The 23,127-nt window shown below is 41.2% G+C and overlaps 1 protein-coding gene across 1 annotated transcript in view; it reads left to right on the forward strand.

Moving 5' to 3' along the window:
• SLC13A4 (solute carrier family 13 member 4) overlaps nucleotides 1-22,519 on the forward strand; it is a 59,216-nt gene extending 36,697 nt beyond the window's left edge. The window contains exons 8-16 of the mRNA XM_072652635.1: nucleotides 609-793; nucleotides 1,621-1,740; nucleotides 5,112-5,213; nucleotides 6,284-6,385; nucleotides 9,817-9,914; nucleotides 10,484-10,614; nucleotides 14,946-15,107; nucleotides 16,475-16,612; nucleotides 20,680-22,519. Coding sequence (XP_072508736.1) covers nucleotides 609-793; nucleotides 1,621-1,740; nucleotides 5,112-5,213; nucleotides 6,284-6,385; nucleotides 9,817-9,914; nucleotides 10,484-10,614; nucleotides 14,946-15,107; nucleotides 16,475-16,612; nucleotides 20,680-20,817 — 1,176 coding nt within the window. The 3' untranslated portion in view covers nucleotides 20,818-22,519. The remainder of the gene's footprint in view (nucleotides 1-608; nucleotides 794-1,620; nucleotides 1,741-5,111; nucleotides 5,214-6,283; nucleotides 6,386-9,816; nucleotides 9,915-10,483; nucleotides 10,615-14,945; nucleotides 15,108-16,474; nucleotides 16,613-20,679) is intronic.
• Nucleotides 22,520-23,127: the final 608 nt, after the last annotated feature.

Here is a 23,127-nt window from a genome sequence, read left to right on the forward strand (position 1 = left end):
AAGCTAGCAAGTGTTTAAGGTGGGATTTGAACAAGGCCTTCCTGACTCTAGGTTCAGCACTCTATCCATTCTACCACACTGGCTTCTGCTTGTGAATGTCCATCAGGAAAACTATTGAGCAGATTCCTACTCAAGTACAGGTTGGATTAAATGGCCTCTGAGGTCCCTTCCAGCTGTTGAACTCTGGGATTCTGTGAATAGAATGTCAGTTCCATGAGGACAGGGGCTGTTTCATTTCTGGTTTTGTATCCCCAGTTTCTAGCATAGGGCTTGCTAGTTTAATAACTTGTAGTAGTGGTGGTGGTAGTAGTAGTAGTAGCAGTAGTAGTAGTAGGTAGCAGTAGTAATAGCCATAATAGTAGTAGTAGTAAGTAGTAGTTGTGGTTGGTGGTGGTGATGGAAGTGATGATGATAATGATGGTGAAGGAGGTACTGGTGGTGATGAAGGTGGCGGTAGTGATGTTGGTGATGGAGGTGATGATGGTGATGGAGATGAAGGGCAAATGTCTTTCCTGGAGTATGACCCTGGACACTCCATTACTTATGATGCTCTCTACACCAGGCAGCCAGAACTGGGATGGAGGGGTACAGTACATTTCCTTTGGCAGGAACGGCTATTAGTCCTGCCCCCTGACCCTAGGAACCTGGAGCTGAGCAGCAAGTACAGATCCCAACATGATCACATGGTCTGCAAGTGCCTGTCCCTGAGCATATCTTATGCTGCCACCATTGGGGGCCTGACCACCATCATTGGCACATCCACCAGCCTCATCTTTCTAGAACACTTCAACAAGTAAGTCATGTGGAATTTTGTCCCAAACAGAATCTGCCAGAGTAAAATAATGCCACCTTTGATTCCAAAGGCATAGATTAGGGTTCAACAGGACAGGCTAGTAGCCTTTTGATTACAAAATACCATGTCAGGGTCTTCTTCTAGATAGTAAAAAGACTTGATCAAGCATGGATTCATAGTGGCTAAGCAAAAGGGACATCTCTGCCATCAGAGAGCCCAACAGTAGTCTGTCTGGACCTCCTTTCTAGTCCAGCATTCCTGAGAACAGAAACAGTCCTAAGTACAACTCCGAAATAGATAAAGTTTTTCATTGGATAGAGAGCCAGCCTTGATAGAGAGTCTGGAAAGACATGGTTTTAAGTACAACTTCTGACACTTGCTGGTTATGTGACCTTGGACAAGATACTCCACAGCTCTAGGCAATTCTTTAAGACTCTTAAGTTTAGAAGCAGTGGCCCATCTTTGGTTGGGGGAATATCCTCAACTGGAGTTCCCTGTACCAATGAAATTACAGGTATAAAGAAAGAGACACAGACAGACAGAAAAAAAGAAACAGAGACTAAGAGAGACAGAAACAGAGACAGAGAGATAGAGGCAGAGAGAGGATTCAATAACTGTCCTTTATGATTACTCAGGGGCCTTTTTTGTTTACGTCCTAGTTCCTACCAAGGTCCTGAAGAAATTAAATATCTTCTAGATATGAAAATGTCAGTCTATAATTATAGGCATCATTCCAATCCTATCTATGTTCCAGAACTTGTTAACACCAAAGTGCCAATTAGAACTTCAGCCTCCCAACCATCCTGACCCAACTCTTTCTTTTCCAGTCAGTACCCAAGTGCTGAGGTGGTGAACTTTGGGACCTGGTTCCTCTTTAGCTTTCCCATCTCCCTCATCATGCTGGTGGTGAGCTGGTTTTGGATGCACTGGCTATTCTTGGGTTGCAAGTGAGTAGACTCTAATTCAGAAGCCCTGTTGATCCCTCTCAGGTACAAAAGATTGGCATCATTCCTCTGTGCTCCTGAGGAACCTCACTATCCTCAAGGAAGCGACTTCTGACATCTCTGGTTTAAACATAACTTTTTAATAAACCTAAAAAAAGTACTTTGGATGGGGAGCCAGGAATTCTCCATTCTAGTCTTAGCTGTTTCACTGATTAAAAGCCATACAATATCTAGTCAATTGGTCAATAAACACTTATTAAGAGTCTACTATGTGACAGGTTCTGTGCTACGCACTGATGATACAAAGAAAGGTTAAAAAAATAGCTCCTAACCTCCAGGAAATGGGGAAGACAATACACAAATAACTATGTACAAGCACATAATGTACATAATAAATTGTAAATAATCAACAGAGGGAAGGCACTCCTAGAATTAAGAAGGATCAGGAAAGGCTTCCTGTAGAAGGTGGGATTTTCCAGGAATGAGGGTGAGACCCACTATGGTGGGACTATATTGTGCTCTATGCTCTACTGTGGTTGGAACCACATGGAGTCAACCACAGACTGAGAAGAAAGGACAGCTGAGGCAGAGAATGAACAGAACGAGGCAATCAGGATGGAGGACCACAAGTCCATGCCAGATAGGGATCAGTTGAAAGAACTGGGGTTACTTGATCTACAAAAGAGAAGATTCCTAAGTAACATAATAAATGTAATGGAACAGATGCCATTGGAAGAGAGGTCAGATGTGTTCTGTTTGACTCCAGGCTTGGGCTGAGGAGCTGTAGAGAGAAGTTGCAAAGAGACAAATACAGACTTGATATCACGAAAAATCTAACAATGAGAGATGCCCAAAAGTGGAATGATTGACCTCAGGGGAACATGTGGGGGAGCTCTGGGCACCGGAAGTTTTCTAACAGAGTTTGTATAACCACTTGTCTGATTCCTTTTGGGAGACTGGTTGGCCTAGATGACCACTCCAACCTTCAGATTTTATGAACCCTCACTAGGGAAGCTAGGTGAATCAGTAGATGGAACACCAGGCCTAGAGTCAAGAAGACCTGAGTTCAAATCCAATCTCAGACACTTACTAGCTGTGTAACCCTGGAAAGTCATTTAACCCTGTTGGCTTCAGTTTCCTCATCTGTAAATAATGAGCTAGAGAAGGAAGTGGAAAACCACTCCTGCATTTTTGCCAAGAAAACCCCAAAAGGAGTCACAAAGAGTCAGATACAACCAGAGTCATTTAAACAACAACGATGAACCCTCACAATTTAAACTAGAAGTCACACCCTAACTTGGGTGAACTGGAATTTAGAATAACTCCAACTTGTCATTGAAAATATGACTCCTACTCTTCTCCTGTTTAATGAGTACATAAGCCATTTGTAATTAACAAATTCTTTTTGAATGATAAAAACAATAATTAGCATTTGTAGAGTGATATAAAGTTCACAAAGTACTTTACACATATTATTTCATTTGATCCTTATAACTGCCCTGGGAGGTAAGTGATATAATTCTCTCTATTTTAAAGATGAGAATACTGAGGGGGAAAGGTGTTAAACCACTTGCCACACATCACACAGCTAGTAAGTGTCTGACTCCAGACTTAGACTGTCTAAGGTTCATAAAAATGTTGTTCTCCTTGTGCCCCCTGCAGTATTATTTAACTTGCTTGGTAAACTGCTTCTTCATAAACTGTACAAAGATATGCTCCAGGCCAAGTTTTCATAAATTCCACAGCATTAAAGTCTAGAATTGCATAAGGGATAGAGCACTGAATTTGGCACAACCTATGATTTAAATTCTGCTTCAGGCACTTGATCATTATGTAGTCAAGTCAGTCCTCCCTTCTGGGCCTCTGTTTCTTCATCTGTAAAATGAGGATGCTAATACTTCCAGTGCCTCCCTCATTGGGTTGCTATAAGGGGCTTGTTCGGGGAACTCTTTGAAGTGCTTCATAAATGTGAGATGTTGCTACTAGGTCTGTCCCCCAAAGAGATCAGAAAAAAAAGAAAAGAATCTATATGTACAAAAAGATTTCTAGCAGCTCTTTTTGTGGCAGCAAAGAACTGGAAATTAAGGGGATGCCCATCCTTTGGGGAATGGCTGAACAAGTTGTGGTATACGATTGTGATGAAATACTATTGTGCTATAAGAAGTATCGAGCAGGACGCTTTCAGAAAAACCTGGGAAGACTTATATGAACTGATGCAAAGTGAAGTGAGCAGAACTAGGAGAACATTGTACACAGTAACAGTAATATTGTACAAAGATCAATTGTAAATGGCTTAGCTATTCTTAGCAATACAATGATGCAAAGCTATTCCAAAGGATTTATGATGAAAAATACTATCCATTTCTAGACAAAGAACTGATGAAGTCTGAATGAAGATTAAAGCATACTTTTTAAATTTTCTCGTTTTCTTAGTCTGCATTTTCTTTTGCAACATGGCTAATATGAAAATGTTTTGCATGACTGCACAGGTATAATCTATGTCAAACTGCTGACCTCCTCAAGGAACAGGGAGAGAAGGGAGGGAGAAAATTTGGAACTCAAATTTAAAAAAAAAACAAATATTAAAAATTTTTGTTTACATGCAATTGAAAAAAATAAAATAAAAATTAAATGTAAAAAACCCATAAATGTGAGATATTATTTAAATCAGAATTTTATAGTCATCAGGGCACTGGCAAACACAAGAGAAAGAAAACAGGATGGTTGATGATGACGATAACAAAAACTGTTCACATTTGCATGTTGTTTGATACCTTGGGAAAAAAATACATTCCTTACTCCCACCCTATGAGGTAAGTGGTGGGAACTATTAGCCTCAGTTTTGTAAGATGAAGAAACTAAGTCTGGAAGAGATAAAGTCCTTAGAGACTAGGACACAGTAGAATTGGTAGGTAAACCTCGGGCTAGTAGTCTTTCCACCACTCCAAGCTACCCATAACATCACAGGTATATCTCATATGCAGAAATCTACCACCTCACATTGACATACAAGAGAAAGCTACATCCTCCACATTATGTGTATTTGGGTGGGTAGATGTGTGAGAGGGTATGTGGCATGCAGAAAGGCGAGAACAGTTGTGTCCCAAAATGTGTTTCACAACATTTTGTTGTCTCTCCCATTTTGAATGTGAACTGTCTTGTTTCTCTTTGTATCTCCAGGGCTTTGCACATGGTAATAACTTAATAAATGCTTTTGCATTCTTCCAGTTCAATGATAAAGTGGGGCTAGAGAGGAGAGAATGTAGCAGAAGAGTGGGAAGCAAGAGTAGAAACACAGAGATGTAGGGACTTGATGTCTGATCTACCTTCTGACTTCTTTCCTTAAGCTGGAGCCTCTCTCTTCCCCTTCTCAGTTTTAAAGAGACCTGCTCCCTGAGTAAAAAGAAGAAGACAAAAAGAGAAGAGCTGTCAGAAAGGCGGATTCAAGCAGAATATGAAAAACTGGGAGACATTAGGTAAAAATCAACCTCCTCTCCTTCAGGAGATAACACAGAAGAAGGCTTGGGATTTTTTTGTTTGTTTGTTTTGTTTTTTTCAGGCTATCAAGTAAGTGACTTGCCCAGGGTCACACAGCTAGTAAGTACCTGAGGACACATTTGAACTCCGGTCTTCCTGACTCCAGGCTTGGAGCTCTGCACCACATAGCTGCCTGAGGCTCCTTCTTGAGCATCTCCAAGTCCAAGGATTTTCTATTACTATAAGCCCAAGTGTTCAAGAGTTGCTATTGCCCCAGCATTCAGATGACATCACTACCATTATTCTGAAAGCATATTTCAGAGTTCTTTCCCATAACAGATGAAAAGTGGGGGGAGAAAAAAGAAGACCAGGGAAAGAAAGTTCAGCCACTCTTCTGTAACACAAGACACACCCTCAAAGGCTCCATCTCCAATTATCCCTCTTTCAATTTTTACAGCCTAACACAGAACCATCCCTTGGGGACAGTGGGGATGGCTCAGCAGGATACAGTAAAAAGAGCACTAGATTTTAAGTCATGGGGCCCAGATTTGAAAACTAAACTCTGACACCCACTACCCAAGTTACTTCAACTGTCTGGCCTTAGTTTCTTCATATTTATCAGAATACTAGTCTAGATTCTGGACTAAACTAGGGCTCTTCTATTTGTAAATCTATGCATTTACTTTTATTGGCACAGAAGGGCTTTTGTTTTGTGTTAGCTACCTAAGGAAAAATTTAATGCAGTCTTGCAAATAGGTTTTAAGTACGTACCTGCCAACGGCAGTTTTTACCAGCTCTTCCAACATGACCAAAATCATAGTGAGTGATGGCTCTTCTGTTGGCAAGGAATATATATGGCTTGAAGGGATCAAGTGGAAAGAATGCTGGGTTGTAGGTCACAGAATGTGGGTTCAAATTCCCCCATGCACATTTACCAGCTGTATGACCTTGGACAAATGTCTTAACTGCCCAGAGTCTGTTTCCTAGAATGCTATGCCATTCCAGTAATAGAATAAGGGAACTAGACGACTGGGGATCAATGAATGGATATTTCCTTACTGTTTTCTAGCTACCCTGAAATGGTGACTGCATTCTTCTTCATCCTGATGACCTTGCTCTGGTTTACACGGGAGCCTGGTTTTGTCCCTGGATGGGATTCCTTCTTTGAAAAGTAAGTAATAGAACCTCCCTCCTTATGAACAGGTGCCTGTAATTCCTCACAGAGCAATCTCTCATTCCCTTCCTTCTTCACGGAAGAAAGAGCCAGAGCCATCTTTTTCTTTCTTTTTGCCTTCTTCCCCTTCCCACTCTCCCAGACCCTCTTCCCCAGCAGAATTAGCCTAGAACTAGCTTCCCCCTTCTCGGGAATCTCAGAGAAAAAGAATCATACAACCTCCCCTTATACCCTATATCTCCTCTTGCTGTTATATGAGAGGGGAAAAGTCAAAAAGGAGAGAAAGAGAAGGCAAGAGAATTCTGCACCATTTTTAAGAATTAAAATTTTCCCCCTCCACCCTTCCAATCCTCACAAAAAAAGGAAGAAAAATGCTGCTTAAAGTTTGGCTCTGCAAAAGAGGTGAGATATTGCATGTCCCTCCCTTTTTCAAAGAGGAGGGAGGGCTAATAGGCATGAGATTCTGTATTATACTATTAGAAGTCTCTGCGATCAAGAAGTGGTTGATGTGTTACTGAACTGCTTTTTTTTCTTACCTTAATCTTTGTTACAAGGGATGGGTAAGAGAGGGGAAAGGAAGGAAATGGATGTGATATAAAAAAAAGAATTATCAATGAAAAGATCATTTTTATTCATTTTTATTTTTGTTTTGAATTTAGCAAACCAAATAGAATGGGTATTTGCATAGACAGCATTGAACAGAAAAAAGACAACTGAGAAAAGACTCTATTAGGTGCAGATTGTTTTAAGTAAACAATAAGTCCAAGCTATAGCTTTCCCAGCTGTCCTGCTTGTCTAGCTTTTTTTATAGGCATCCTTCTGTTCTTTTCTCTCCATTATGGTGCCTCAGGGACCTTCTTTTCTTTCTCTTCTTTCCTGAACATAATTTTTTTAACAAAGAAAAAAAGGGTTTTCTCTACCTAACCTGAAGCCTTCCTGCGGCAATTTGCCAATTTCCTCTTATTCTGACCGCTTGGGAAGCTGTGTTTGGAGGACATCGTGTACCATTTCTATTTCATATTTCCAGATAGGTACGTTTCCATGTTTTATTTGGTGCCACCAAAATTTTTCCAGTCAGGTGATACTGTTTATTTTACTCAAGGATTTTATGATCCTATCTTGGGGGGTTTTGTTTGGGTTTTTCAGAGGCAATCAGGGTTAAGTGACCTGCCTCAGCTAGTAAGTATCTGAGGCTGGATCTAAAGTCCTCCTGACTCCAGGGTCAGTGTTCTATCCACTACACCCCCTTGCTGTCCCCTAACTTGTCATTTTAAAGTTCAGGTCCCAATTATTTTTAATTCAATAAACTACTCAGTGAAATTAAATGAGGTGCCCCTGTGAACCAGAAACAATGGTTATTATACACAGATGTATTGCTCTTTGACAGAAACCAACATTCTGAAAGGGAAACAACATGGAATTTGATGATGGAAAATGGAAGTCTGGGTTCTTCTACCTATGCCATTTATCATGTGTGACCCTGGGCATAAATCAATTAACTTCTTTCTCTGAGTCTCATTTCCTCATCTGTACAACAGGAATCTTAATAGTGTGTCCCAAAAGTCTTAGTGTAGTTTTAAGTTATTAAAGCTTAAATTAAAATGTTGATAAAATTAAAATTTCAAAATGAATCAAACTGAAATTTTGAATAAATTAAAGTTTGGATAACCTAAGACTTTTGGAATATCCCATACTTGCATCACCTCCATTACAAGGCTGTTGGGAGGAGCAAATCAGACAATTACACAAAAGGTTTTTGTAAGCATAAGATATGATAGAAATGTAAACTGCTTTCACCATGAAGGCCACTATTATTACCATTCTCCTACCAAGCTGATGCTAACACACAGTAAGACCTCAGTATGACATTCATGCTCCAGTTTGAGGAAGCATGTCTCTCTTTGCTCCCCAGTCAAGCTGCCCCTTCCTGGGACCAAGCTTCTACACCTTTCTTGCCCTAAATAACTGGCCCACACTGATGGAAAAAAAACAAAAAACATCATCTGACTCCCTCACCTCCCAGCCTCACTGGTGAAAAATTATGTTTTACCTTCAAGATGAATGGCATGCCACATTTCTGGACACCATTCCCATTGCCAGTCAAATCCTCTGTAATAACTATTTCCAAGAAAAAGTTGGGTTAAATATAACCAGGAAGTGATCATCCAGACTTTGCTTGGAGATCCGAAAGGAAAGGAAATCTCCTAAGGCCATTCATTCCTTTTTGCAGTAGCTCTGCCTGTCAGAAAGTCTTCCTTAAATCAAGTAGAAATTCACCTCTTGACAACTCTGCCTCATTGCTACTAGTTTATGCTCTAAGCCAGGGGTAGGGATCCTGTGGCCTCAAGACCACATGTGGCCCTCTAGGTCCTCAAGTGCTGCCCTTTGACTGAGTCCAAGTTTAACAGAACAAATCCTTTAATTCTGTGAAGTTTGGGTTCAGTCAAGGTGCTGCACTTGAGGACCTAGAGGACCACAGACGACCTCAACACTTCAGGTTCCCCACCCCTGCTCTAAGCCTTAGACAGGAGGATCTTAGACATACTTCATTTCTAAGAAGATAAAGGGAAAAAAACTCTTGAAAAGAGAAATGCTTTTGAGATATTCAACGATATGTTTCACTGTTGAGTCTTCAGTCTTATCTGTCAGTTTGTACCTCTAGGCATGCATATATGTAGATTACTTTCCGTAAATATAGTACTTCTCTCCACATAATTTGTTTTAAAAAAACCCAAAGTTGGCTCTTAATCTTATTATCCTAGACCATACCTTATTTAGAAAGGATGGGGAATATGGGGCCTCGAGGCCACATGTGGCCTTCTAGGTCCTTGAGTGAGGTCTTTTGCCTGAGTCCAAGTTTCATAAAACAAATTCTTTTATTAAGGGGATTTGTTCTGTGTAGTTTGGATTCAGTCAAAGGGCCACACTTGAGGACCTACAGGGCCAGCTTCCTCACCCCTGAGAGAATTTGTCTCTATCCCTCTTCTGCAGGACAGTCCTTCCAACCCTTGCAAACAGCAAGGTTGAGTTTCTCTCTTTTCCAAGTTAACCAGGAGCTAAAGTTAAGCCTCTCAGCTAAACATCAGACAGCATGATCATACCGAAAGTGGACTCAAAAATCCTGAAATTAAATACAAACTTGGTCCCTTACTAGTCACATGATTGTAGGCAAGCTATTTAACCTCTCTGCATCTCCATTTCTTCTCCTGTAAGAGAGAAGAAATAAAAAATCATTTTCTTAAAATTTAAAAAAAAAATCAAAAGATTAGATTGATTCGGCCAATCTCTGGAGTACTCAATAGAAGACATATAATATCCAGAGGATTGGAGAGGTTCCCAGAAATCCCTGGATACCACCCTCCCTCTGGATACCACCTCTAGCCTCTCTTATGGTGTCTTTGATCTTCATACTTGCTTCTCTGCTACAGGAAAGGCTACCGTACAGATGCCACTGTCTCTGTCTTCCTTGGCTTCCTCCTCTTCTTAATCCCAGCTAAGAAACCTTGTTTTGGAAAAAAAGATAAAGGTACGAGGGATGCTGTGAGGGGGAGGGGGGAAACGGGACACTAGGTCCTACAGACTGCCTCTGGTCAGAGAATACCTGATTATGAAGTTTTCAGACATGAACAGAAGCAAAAAATCATCATGGCAGGTGACTACATTACATAGTAATGTAAATGAAACCAACACCAAAAGTCAATTAAACTAAGACAAATTATAAGGATCACTTATGGTCCCAGAGAACAGAGGAAAAAATAGGCTCCCCTCCTCCCAGTAGAGCAGGGGACTATGAATGTGTTGTGGTACATGTACTGTCAGATGTGGTTATTTTGTGTGTTAGTCTGGCTTACCTTTTTTTCTATGCTTCAAGAGTGGATTCAGTGAGGGTGAAGGTATATCGTGAAATGGGATATAAAAACAAATGTTATCAATAAAAAATTTTTAAAGTCTTCAGAGAGAGCTTCAGGTTTATTATGCTCTTTCCCAAACACCAGAGTAATCATACTGATCTGCAGATCCATTCAAATGCCCCTTATCTCCTTTAATGAGGTGCCTAGGTTTTAACATAAGATCTGTACCTTCATGAAATTTTAGATTCAGGAGACAGCAGAGAAGATGCAATGGAAACGGAACCCATCATTACATGGAAGGACTTCCAGAAGACCATGCCCTGGGAAATTGTCATTCTGGTGGGAGGAGGTTATGCGTTAGCATCTGGAAGCAAGGTGACATTTTTTTTTTCTGGATTTGTTTTGTTGAATGTTTTTGTAAAAGCTTTGTTTAATTGAATATCTCAGTGCTGGTTAGCAAGAGCTAACTGGTGATTTCTTGAAACTGAGAAAGAGAATAAATGTCTATTCCACTATCAATCAATATTTAGTAAGTACCTACTATGTGCCAGGCACTGTGCTAGGGATACAAAAAGGAGCAAAGGAGCTCACGATCTAATGGGGGAGACAGCAAGCAAGCATATGTGTACCAATAAGCTAAATTCAGGATGAAAAGGAAATCATTAAGAAAGGAAGGCACTAGAAATAAGGGTTAGAACAGGCTTCCTATAGAAAATGGGATTTTAGCTTGGGCTTGAAGGCAACCAGGGAAGCCAGTAGGTAGAGATGAGGAGGGAGAGCATTCCAGCCATGAGTGACAGTAAGAGTAAATGCCCAGAGCTGAGAGATGGAGTGTCATGTTCATGGAACAAGGAGGCCAGTATGGATAGAAGAATACATGTTGGGGAATAAGATGTAAGAAGACTGGAAAGGTAGGAGGCAGGTGAAGGGCTTTGAATGCCAAATAGCTTCTCGTTCGTATTTGATCCTGGCAATAGGAATACACTGGAAATACTGAACAGGAGCTGACGTGTTCAGATCTTCATTTTAGGGAAATAATTTTAGTGGCTGGATGGAGGATGGATTGGAGTGGGGTGAGACTAGAGACAGGCAGACCCACCAGCAGGCTATTGCAGTCCAGACAGGAGTTCATAAGGACTGCACCAGAGTGGTGGTGGTGCCAGAGAAGAGAAGGGGGTATATTTGAGAGATCCTGCAAAAGTAAAATCAACAGGACTTGGCAACAGATTGGATATGGTGGGTGAGAAATAATGAAGAGCTAAGGATGACACCTAGGTTTTGAGCCTGATGGGCTGGGAGGTTTGTACGTGGCTAAGGTGGAGTAGAAGAGTAGGTTATAGGAAGTAAGATAAGGAGCCCAGTGGTTAGAGGGAGAGTTCATTACGTATAGTTGAAATCCCATAGTATGAAGGCAGGAGTTGGGAAGGACAGAAATATGTAAGCCATAAACCAAACTCATTGAGGAAAGAAGGGGAAGTACCCGAAGCTCTGTAGAGAGTAGCAACCAGGATTTTGATCAGGTGGTAGTGCTAGCAGTAAAGCTGGGAATAGAAATCTACCCATGGCCCAGCTACTGAGATTTGTGCTGATTGTCCCACCGACCAGCTTTTCTAAGGAAGAGAACAACTAGTTGAGCATTTCTGTTTGCACTTTGTTTTAAAGGTGACAAGAATTAAGACAACTCAGCCTTTCACAGCTAAGGAGGGTAGTGCCTTTAGGTGGTCACATCGCATTATTGGTTCATTTTAAGCTTGTAGTCAACTTAAAGTAATAAGGACATCAAACAACTCACATTTATACAGCACTTTGAGGTTAAGCAGCTAGGTGGTGCAGTGGATAAGGTGCCAGGCCTAGAGCTGGGAAGCCCTGAGTCCAAATCCAGCCTCAGAAATTTACTAGCCATGTGACCCTGGACAAGTCACTTAACTTCTGTTTGCCTCAGTTTCCTCAATTGCAAAATGGGGATAAGAACAGCAGCTACTAGGGTTGTTGTGGGCACCAAAAGAAACAATATTTGAAAAGCATCTGGAACACAGGCTGACGCATAGTAGATGCTTAATAACTATTTGTTTCCTTCCTTCTTCCAAAGCCCTTTCTGCATAACAACTCTGAAAAGTGAGTCATTTTCTCATGAAATGCTCATTAAGCAGGCTCCTCCTGCTGATACATGATTTTTTTTAAATGAACATTTAAATCCTACATTCAGTACTTATCACTGTTAAGTTTTCCCTTTTTTTATTTGGGAGTCATTGTTTCCTGTCTGTTGAGGTCTTTTTGGTGTTTAAGTATTAAAATGTTTGTATATAGAATCACAGCTCTAGAGCTGGAGAGGTTGGAGGTCAGCTGACTCAACTCCTTCCTTTAATGGATAAGGAACCTGAGACCTGGAGGGGGTAAGTGGTGCCTGAGGTTACTTGGGTAGCGAGTGATAGTCGCGATTCACATTTAGGTTCCATGACTCCAAATTCAGCATTTTCTCTACCTTAAGCAATAGTAGGAGAACTACATTAGACAAATTGTCTCATAAGATCGATTTAAAGTCCTTCTGCCCTTGTAAGTGTAATTGCATATATGTGAATGGCTGTGATTATGGCCCCAGTTAGAGAAAGCAAACTGTCTAATAAAGGTTGAGGGGGTTGGGATTGCAGCTCTGCACTGGGAAGGTCACTTTCAAGACCCTATGTGGCTTCCAGAGCTGTGCTGAGCTAGTCACACTAGCTAACATTTCTGTGTGCCTTCCAGGCACAGTGCAAGGGTTTCACAGATGTGATCTCAAAGGATCTTCACAACAACCCTGAGAGATAGGTGCTATTGTTATCCCCATTTTAGAGATGAAGAAACTGAAGCAATAAGAGATGAAGTGACTCCCTCGGGGTCACAGAGCTAGTAAGTGTCTGAGGCCAGATCGGAAATCATATTTTCCACTGTGCCAACTAACTGCTCTGTGCCCTGAACAAAGGGACCCAGGAGATGCAAAGCTTGGGTCAACCACAGGTCCTTTTGAGAAATAAGATTGCAGAAATTGTGTGTGTGTGTGTGTGTGTGTGTGTGTGTGTTTGTCCTTCGTTGCCGAAGAAGACCATGCCATCAGAGAAATGATGACATGACTTGCACTTGACTTTGTTTTGAGTGAGGGAGGGCTGTGCAGGTCACCAGCCTCACTTCTCCTCCAGAGCCATCTGAATCCAGTGACCAGATATTCATCAGGATGACTAGAGATGACCCAGGATGAGGCAGTTGGGGTTAAATGACTTGCCCAAGGTCACACAGCTAGTGAGTGTCAAGTGTCTGAGATGAGATTTGAACTCAGGTCCTCCTGACTCCTGTACTGGTGCTCTATCCACTGCACCACCTAGCTGCCCCTTAGAGAAATTAGAAATATATAGAAATTAGATTTTAACAGAATAAGAGAATATGCTTAGAAACAGGCAGCAGTCATACCAGTTGGAGTAAGGATGATTAATTGTTCCTCCACATTCCCCTCCAGCTACCTGGAAACAGTGATACAAGGTTTCATGGAAGGTCTTAGACATTCTTTCCAGAAGGTTCCTGGAAGACAGCTCAGAGGATCCCAGAGACATAGACTCAGAGGTGGAATGGATCCACACCTGGACAAGAATCCCCTTTAGCTCACATATGACAAGCAGCCATCCAGAACATCTTACAGGATGATTTCTAGTGAGAGGGAATCTACTAAAACTTGAGTAATGAGAAGAAAGTCACTTTCACCTTTGAATAATACTCAAGGTTAGGAAGTCTTGACCTTTAGGTCCTTCTAATGATCACTGCTAATTTTGCTCTCTGCAGATAAGCAGAATGAGTTTTTTCTGTCTTTCATGGGACAGCCATCAAATACTAAAGACAGGTGTCATATCCATCCTGTCTCCTTTTCTTCAGGTTAAGGGTCTTCTCTTGCTTCCACCAGTTCTCATATGGCGCCATCTTGAAGCCTTCCATCACCATCCTGGACCCCGTCTTCTGGACACTTCCCAGCTTATCTATTTCCTTCCTCAAAGATGGCGCTCAGAATTAACTGTAATACTCCTGGTGCATTCTGACCAGGTCAGAGTACAGTGAGCCTATAAACACCAGCCTAAAACTGCTTTAGCTTTTTTGTCCCAGTGTGGCATTCCCTTATTGACAGTATCATTTTCACACACAAAATACATCACAAGAAAGAATTTCTCTGTCACATGAATGATGTAATGATAAAACTAGCATTTATATAGCTCTTAAAAGTTGGCAAAACATTATGCCTGTTATTTCAGTTGATCCTCACCACACCCCTGTGAGGTAGGTGCTATTACTATCCCTAATTTACAGATGAGGAAACTGAGGTTAAGTGACTTGCCCAGGGTCACACAGCTAAGTGTCTGAGGCTGGATTTGAACTCAGTTCTATCCTGACTCCAAGTCTAGAGCTCTTAGCCCCTGCACCACTTAGTGCCTCTGGAATGGAATTCTATTACCATGAAAGGTAATGGAATGAGGGCAATGGAGTCAGGCCCTCATATATACATATATGTGTGTACATATATACATATATATGTATGTATGTATGTATGTATGTGTACACACATATACATATAAGAGCAAAAGTGACCAATTTGGCCTCGGGAAATCTCCTACAAGAATCCAGCTTGAAGATTCCTGGCCACCTCCCGCATTTCTATCTTACTGTTATCCTGTCACCCTCCCTTCTCTCAGTCCTCCGGTCTCTCCACATGGATTGGGCACCAGATGTTATCCTTGAGCAGCCTCCCACCGTGGGCAGTTACCCTGCTGGCATGCATCTTGGTGTCCGTGGTCACTGAGTTTGTTAGCAACCCTGCCACCATTACCATCTTTCTGCCGATCCTCTGCAGCTTGGTGAGTAGAAACAGGGGGCAACCTCAGTTCCCCAGACAAACTGCCCAAAATAGCCCCAGTTTGGAGTCCAAAATCAATGGAAGGGGACAAAAAGGGTGATTGTTTCCTACAACCTTCAGAGTTTCACACCTCTGAATCTCCCTTTCTGTAGGGTAGAGAAATAAGCTTAAAGGATAGGAGAGGGGCCAATAAATAAACATTAGGATGGCTTAAGTGCGATGCTAGAAACCCCTTTCCAGATTGAAGGGCTGAAAAAAAACATGTATTAAGCACGCATTATGAGCAAAGCACAATACTCTATGCTGAAGATACAAACAGAAAAGCAAAATAGACCAGGAACTCATATTCCAGTTGAGAAGATGCCATCTATAAGAGGTTTCATCTGCAGCTCAAGTGGGAGAGCTGGGTGGTCCTTGGAGCTAAACATCAAAGCAGATGCTAATGTATCTTCTTTAGTCATTTCCATTGATAAAAACCACATACGTTGAACAGTACAAGACAATAGTCAACAGTGTTAGGGAATAATTGGGCAAAACAACATGGAGAGAATCCTCATAGAGGCCCACACACCCCAGTTCCCGACCACCATAACCACCCCATCAAAAGTGTGTAAGCCAAGGTAGGAAGGAGCAGGTGAAAAGTGAATTACTCAACCTCAGTAAGAGAGCCTTTCTACCAGGTTCAGCTCAAGAAAGAAGGGGAAACAGTTGCCTAGAAGTTTGGAAAGGCCTGAAGCTAAGAAAATGATACCACATGATAGAAAAATGGTAGCAGTCTGCCTCATTCCACGTAACATGAGACCCAGTGAAAAGGAGGTCAAAAAAAAAATCCCTCTTCTTTATTTTTCTTCCTTTTCCACATCTCTTTCCTTTGTTCTGACCTCTCCAGTCATTCCTTATCCATTTTGTCCTCAGTCTCCTTTTCCTCTCTTTCCCTTGGGCCAGAGATGGGGTGTATTGGCAAAGTCAAGACAGCTCATTATCTTCACTTAGAAGAAAAATTCCATTTTAGAGCTGCATACTGAGCAAACTCAACCGTAATACGATAGGTGTATGCCACTGGCCACAAAAAAGACTCTGAGAAAGACAATGTAGATGGTTTAAAGAAAGCTACTCCTACTGGGAAAAACTCTCAGAGTATATGGCTTATTAGCATCAGCACATGGCATCTGCTTAGAAAAGATGATCTTTGCAGGTGATAACCTCACCTGCACAGTAGTGTTCTCCGAGGAGCAGCAGTTAACATTACATGGTCACTTAGAACTTACTAACAACAACAAACACAACAGAATATGTGCATGGGGGTGGTGACGGGGGAAGAAGTTTCACACTGAACTTAATACTCCTATTAATTCTTTCCTCTCCTAGTCTGAAACCCTCCATATTAATCCACTCTATACTCTGATTCCTGTCACCATGTGCATCTCCTTTGCCGTTATGCTGCCAGTGGGCAATCCCCCGAATGCTATTGTCTTCAGTTATGGCCACTGCCAGATCAAAGATATGGTAAGTTATGGGTACCTAAGGCACCAGTATTCCCTCTCCTTTCTAAGTCCATGAGAAAGGAGTATTTGCCCCCAACTCTCCTAAAATTTTCCCAAATAGTAGTGCCCTATTTAAAAAAAACAACAAAAAACGTTTCTCATCCTCAAATCAGACATCCCCAATAGTTGCTTTACTGGTCCAGTCATCCCTTCCCCACTGGCCAAGCCACCTACCCTAAACCACTGGGATCTCTTTGATGCCATGGGATGTCATATCTGTACCCCGCTGATGAGTTCTGGTTTATCATGAACAAAAGAAAACTTCAGGAACCATTGCAGTATGGACAACTCACCTTTAAAAGAAAAATCTGGTTGAGATAGAAATAAGATAGTAGAACACCTTGAATCCATGATTCATGTGATTATGGGAAGGAACTAGGGACATTTAGCCTATAAGCTTCAGAGAGGTAGATGATAGCATTCAGATAGAAAAGAGATTAGGTTTGTTCTTGCATCCCCAGAGGACACAACCAGGAGCAATGGGTAGAAGCTGCCAAGAGACAGATTTAGGTTTGATGTCAAGAAAAACTTCCTAACAATTATTTCTGTTCAAAAGTAACTAGACTGCTTTAGGAGGTGATGGGTTTCCCTTCTTGAAGGTCTTTAAGCAGAGGCCAGATGGCCACTTGTTGGGTGTCATAGTAGGAGGTTCCTTTTGGTTGTGGGTTGGACTAGATGGCCGTGGTGATTCTGATTCTATGATCTATGATCTATTCTCTGATCAGTATATGGGTTATGTCCCTGGACCTCAGTTTCTCCACCAGATAATCATCCTACTAGCTGATCACTCACAGAGAATAATAATGTATATAAAAGGTTATAGCAGCATAGATTTAGAACTAGAAGGTGGCTTAGAGGTCATCCAATCCAATCTGTTCACTTTACAGATTTGTAAACTGAGGACTAGAGAGTTTAAGTGACTGGCTTACTACTCACACAGTTAATAAAATTAATAAGCCAGTTAATAAGAAAAGATTTGAACTCAGATCTTCTGTCTCCAAGATTCAGCATTCTTTTCTTTAAAATAGCTTTCATTAAGAGCACCATCAAAGAACAGGCTACAAATGTCATACTATTCTGACTTTAGAAAAATGAAAATGAAACATACAGAGTTCTTTGTCCACAGGAAGGCCTTTCAGGAAAAGAGGCTAAGAACTCTGATGAAAACTTGGGTCATTGTTTCCAAGTCCTGAATACAGTTATCCCTTCCACATCTCAGGGGTTAGAGGCCTGGCACCCCCATGATTTGGAAAATCCATGTAAAATTTTTTGTACTAGAGAAGAAATCTGATTTTTTTTTCTTTTATGGGGTGTTTACAGTAACTTCTTGTACTATTTGGGTTAGGTATTTTTTCTGTATTATCTCTGCCCTTCACACGTCTACTGCAGCTTCTGCACAACTCCCCCAACATCCCCATTTAATTTCTTACGTTGACCCACGATATATCAAAACTGCAATGGGGAAAGTCGCTATGTGGAAGGGACATTTTTCATTCACTTGTTCACACACACCTACATATCTCCCCTTCTCCCCAACAACAAAAAGAACAAGAACAATCTTGAGGTTTGTAGTTTATTGTAAGTTTGTAGATATTTAAACCCCGGCCAAATACCAACCACTTATGGAAAGCAAGTGGAAAGTAGAAACCCGGCTTAGAACCTGAAGATCTTGGGTGAGTTTCCAGTTAGAGTCCTTTTATGAGCTATGTGATCTTGGTCATTTCATCTTTCTGATAACTTCACTTCCCTGTCTCTAACACATTCAACTTAACACAAGCTCAACACACCACCTCCCAACTCCATGCATTCTCCTAGGTCATTCCCCAGAATATGCCCTCTTCCTCTTTCAGAATTCTTACCTCTCTTGAAAGCCATCTCCTCCACTCAGTCTTCCTTGATGTCCCAGCTATTAGTGTTTCTTCTTTCCTTGCCTCAGGAAAAATGCCCAAAGCACTTCTTGCCTGATATCTCTTTCAGTCTCTGCTTTGTCTTATGCTCCCCATACACACCTTTCTCTCCCAACCGAATGTAAGTCATTTGAGGGTAAAGACTAGTTTAGTTTTGTCTCTATCCTAAGTGTGTAGTACAGTACCAAGCACGTTGTAGCACTGAATGATGCCATTATATGAAGTATCTGGATTTTCATCAGCTTAGACATAATGTGGGAATTCCTCTACCAAATGACTTAATAGATAATAATAGCTAACATCTGAATAGTACGTTAAGGTTTGCTGAGTGCTTTACTGTTATCTCATTATTTCCATTTTGCAGATAAGGACTCTGAGCCTGAAAGAGGTTAAATGCCTTTCCCAGCATTGCACATCTCATGTCTGAGGCAGGATTCAAACTCAGTTCTTCCTTACTTTAATTCTAGCACTCCAACCACGAAGTCAACTAGTTACTTGTCTGAGGTACAAAGAGGTTAAGCGATTTGCCCAGAGACACAGTGCAAGTCTCCAAGGCCAGATTGGAATCCTGGTCTCCCTGACTCCTACTCCAGCACACTTGCCATTATACCATGCTGCTACCTAGAGTTGGCCAGCTAGGTAGGTGGTGCAGTGGATAGAATTCCAGGCCTGGAGACAGGAAGACTCATGTTTCAGAGTTCAAATCTGGCTTCAGACACTTATCAGACATGTGTTCCTGGGCAAGTCACTTCACCCTGTTTGCCTCAGGTTCTTCATCTGCAAAATGAGTTGGAGAAGAAAATGGCAAACCAGTCTAGTATCTCTGTCAAGAAAACCAAAAGTAGGGTCATGAAGAATCAGACACAACTGAAACAACTCAACAACTTAGAAATGAATAAATACTGAATCTACCACCTGTTCTTATGAAGATGAAACATGTCAAAGAATATGAAAGCTTCATAAATTTAAAAATACTATACAAATGTGTAAACAAAAGGCAGCAGGGTATACTGAGCTGTCCTAGAAACCAGGAAGACTTAGTTTAAGCCCCATCTCTGACACATACTGGTATAACCCTCAGCAAGTCACTCTGGGTGCTTCAGGTAATTCTCTAAGGCTGTAAGTTTCAGGGAGAGTAATGACCTATATTGGTAGAGGAAATTTCCTGACTAGGGAGTTTCCTATACTAGCAAAAGCATAGGACCAGTCTCTTTTCCTATAGGTACCATTATCTATACACTTTCAATGAGAGAGATTCTTAGTGGTAATTACTCCTCTCTCACCTTATAGCCTAGCACATGGTATTTTCAGACCTCTACTTTGACATCAAAGCAATGACCCTTACTGTCCTAGAATTTGGACAGCAGGCCTTTATGTTAAACTTAGCAAAGGACTAGAATTATTAATAACTCCCCAGCTCAGGAAGAGGTTTGTCCTCTGTTTAGTCATTCGTTTGAAAAAAATTTCCTAGGACACATTTTTCCCTTGCAGTTTTTCCACTTAGGTGCCAAGCTAGAAGATTTGTTTTCTGTACACTTTTTGTATGCCTGGTAACTCCCCTGGGTGGGGTAACAGTCATACTTACTGTACTAATCTTTCCATCTGGTCATACCACTCCCATCATATCTCCCACATTCTGCACTCTACACATAGTTCTGCTCAGCGCCGTGGTATAAATGGTATGGGGAAAGGCTACTGAGAAGATAGACCCCAGAAAGAGAGGTCCCATGCTGGTCCTCCCTCCTATGCTCATCTCCAGTAGGAAGGTGTGAATGGAAAGTAACTATAGGCAACCATCAATGACACAAGACCTATAGTATAGATGAAGCTGGCACTGTTCACTCTCTCCCATTCCTAACTCCTGAGAAATTTCCCTTCCTTTCTCACCCTGCCATTATTACCCTGGCAAAAACCAGAACACATGACGGAGGAATAAGAACATTTAGGAGCAAGTGGTAGGGAAGATGTAAGGTAGAGTTGAATATTACAAGGGCAGAATAATGTAGCTCCCATAATTGATACATTCCTCCCTCACTCTCTCTTCTCCCCCCACTCCCTCCCAGTGAATCTGTGCCTTCCAGTTTAGGCAAGTGACTAGAATATATTGGTTTGTTTCCTGTAGGTGAAAGCCGGCTTAGGTGTCAATGTAATTGGACTGGTGGTGGTGATGGTGGCTATCAACACTTGGGGAATTAACCTCTTCCATTTGGATACCTTTCCAGTCTGGGCTAAGGTCAGTAACATCACTCATCAGGCCTAGCTCATGTGGACAAACTCACCAAACCAAAAACAATGAGCACAGGGAGAGTCCAAATGCAAGCTAAGGAATCTGACATGTACCCAGAAGCCAAGCAACCTGAAGCATTCCTCTCTTCAAAAGCTAGTCACATGTGAGGATGGAAGAAAAATGTAGCAACTGGAAGGACAGACATTCTGATTTTCCATTAACTTCTTTCTTATAGTGGTCACTAAGAAAGTAATTTTGAATTTTTCTCATTCCTTTCTATGCATTGGCTTTAGATATGCTTCTTAAAACAGAGATGTGGTTTTATAAAGAGCCCTTTTAAAAGAAAGGAATTTCGCACTTTTCAAAGCCAGCAAATCTGAGGAAAAAGGCTACATACAGTCTTGCCTGTGCAAACCCTGCCCTGTATTTTAAAAGCAACCCAGAAGCCAAGTTCTTGTCCTACAGGGGCTGACTTGGATCCACCATGTGGCAGGTTATAGCATTAAACGTTGCCTTGGGAGGTTGGGCAGTCAAACTGTCAAGCAGATGAGCAAAGAAGGTAAAACAACGCTGGTTGGAATAATTGATAGTATTTTTCACATTCCAGGTGCCTCTCCCAGATCCTAAAAGGCAACTTAAGCTTCTTTCTTCTAAAAGTCTGACTGTCCTAACTCCTGCCAAGCAGGACTTCTATTACAATATCTTCCCCACCTTTGTTATGCATAGCATTTCTCTCTAAAGGAGTAATACAAAGAAAAAAAAATGCTTCCTGTTTCAGATAGGCCCAACATAAAAAGAAGTGCTCAGGATCAGTAAAATTTAGAGCTGGGAGGAACTGTAGAAGTCTAGTCCAGTCCTCTCACTTTACCAAGGAGCAAACTGAAAACTGAGGCCCATAGAATTAGTCTCTCCTAAAGTCACACAAGCAATAGTGGGAAAATTTGAAACCAGGGCCTCTGACTCCAACTCAGGCATTTTCACTATGCCAGCCCGGGAGAGAAAGAAAAGCATAAAGGGCAAAGAGATTGGCACCCCTCTCACTAGCCTCTAGCTTCCCAATACCCAAAATACCTTCTCAATGATTAGGGAAGAAAACATTTTTTTTATGACTATTTTATCAGAAGGCTAAAAAATATATATAAGCCAGTAATAACTGCTAAATGTATTATTTTATTCTATTTAACCCCACATAAACCTAGAAGGCACCATAGGAAACTATGAAGAAACTGAAGCTAGAAACACTAGGTGGGTGCTAGAAGACATAGAGACTGATGAGGAATCAGTCATTCCTTGCAGACTAGAAGGCCCAGTAGGGCACAAATGATCTCTTATCTTCTTGTTTTCCCTAGTGCTTAGCACTATACTCTGTGCTCAGAAAGCATCCAGTAAATGTTTGTAGTTAATGAATATTCCAAAAAGACATTTCAGAATACAGGTTTTTCTTCAACTCAATGAGAACTAGCCTCCTTCTTCCATAAAAAATATTCTATATCTCTAAATGAATGCTCATTATTCCAGTAGCTCACCAGCATCATATATTTTAATCATTGATGTCAGCTATTTGCTAAATGTCTTTGAAAGAATCCCTTGTAGTCATCAGCACCTATTTTAATTGACTTTAAGTTCCTCGTTAGTATGTTTCACTCCTCCTATATAAATAACACAAATAAAATCATTATTTAGCTTCTCTGGGTTGTAAAGATTCTTTTATTATCTAACAGCACTCCACAGTACTCATATTTCTACAGTATTTTAAGGATTTTGGGGATCATTTAAATTGGGGATAGTGGGAGGGGGAAGAAAATATATGTGAAAAATAGAAACCGGGACTATGGGAACAGAACTGTTCTTTCCCGAAACCATTAGCACCAACCATAGCTCCTAGTCCTGCCATACAAAATCACCTTTTTTACTGTTCTATTGTTGGGAACTAACATGATTACTTCATAGCACCAGATGAACAATAACTTCTAAACATTAACATTCCAATACTTGGTAATATTACTCAACCTAGCCCCCTTTTGTAGGTACATCTCTCTTGCCAACCTCCCAAGATAAGCTATTCTTTCTAGACTCAAAGAATTTTAGACTTGGGAAGGACATAAGATTGAGCTAGTAAGAACTTTAGGGGTTAGCCCAACCCCCTCATTTCACATATAGAAAAAGCTGAAACCCTGAGAATTCAAGTGATTTGCATAAGGTGATACAGCTAGCGTCTGAGGTATGTCTGCCTGATTCCAAATCTACACCATACCATTTCTATCTCTCAACTTCATTTTACGACGAAAGAAATGGAGACTCAGAGTGGTGAGACAATTTGCCCAAGGTCACAATTAGTGGCAG

The sequence above is a fragment of the Notamacropus eugenii genome, chromosome 3, assembly GCF_028372415.1.
Source record: "Notamacropus eugenii isolate mMacEug1 chromosome 3, mMacEug1.pri_v2, whole genome shotgun sequence".
NCBI classification, from domain to species: domain Eukaryota; kingdom Metazoa; phylum Chordata; class Mammalia; order Diprotodontia; family Macropodidae; genus Notamacropus; species Notamacropus eugenii.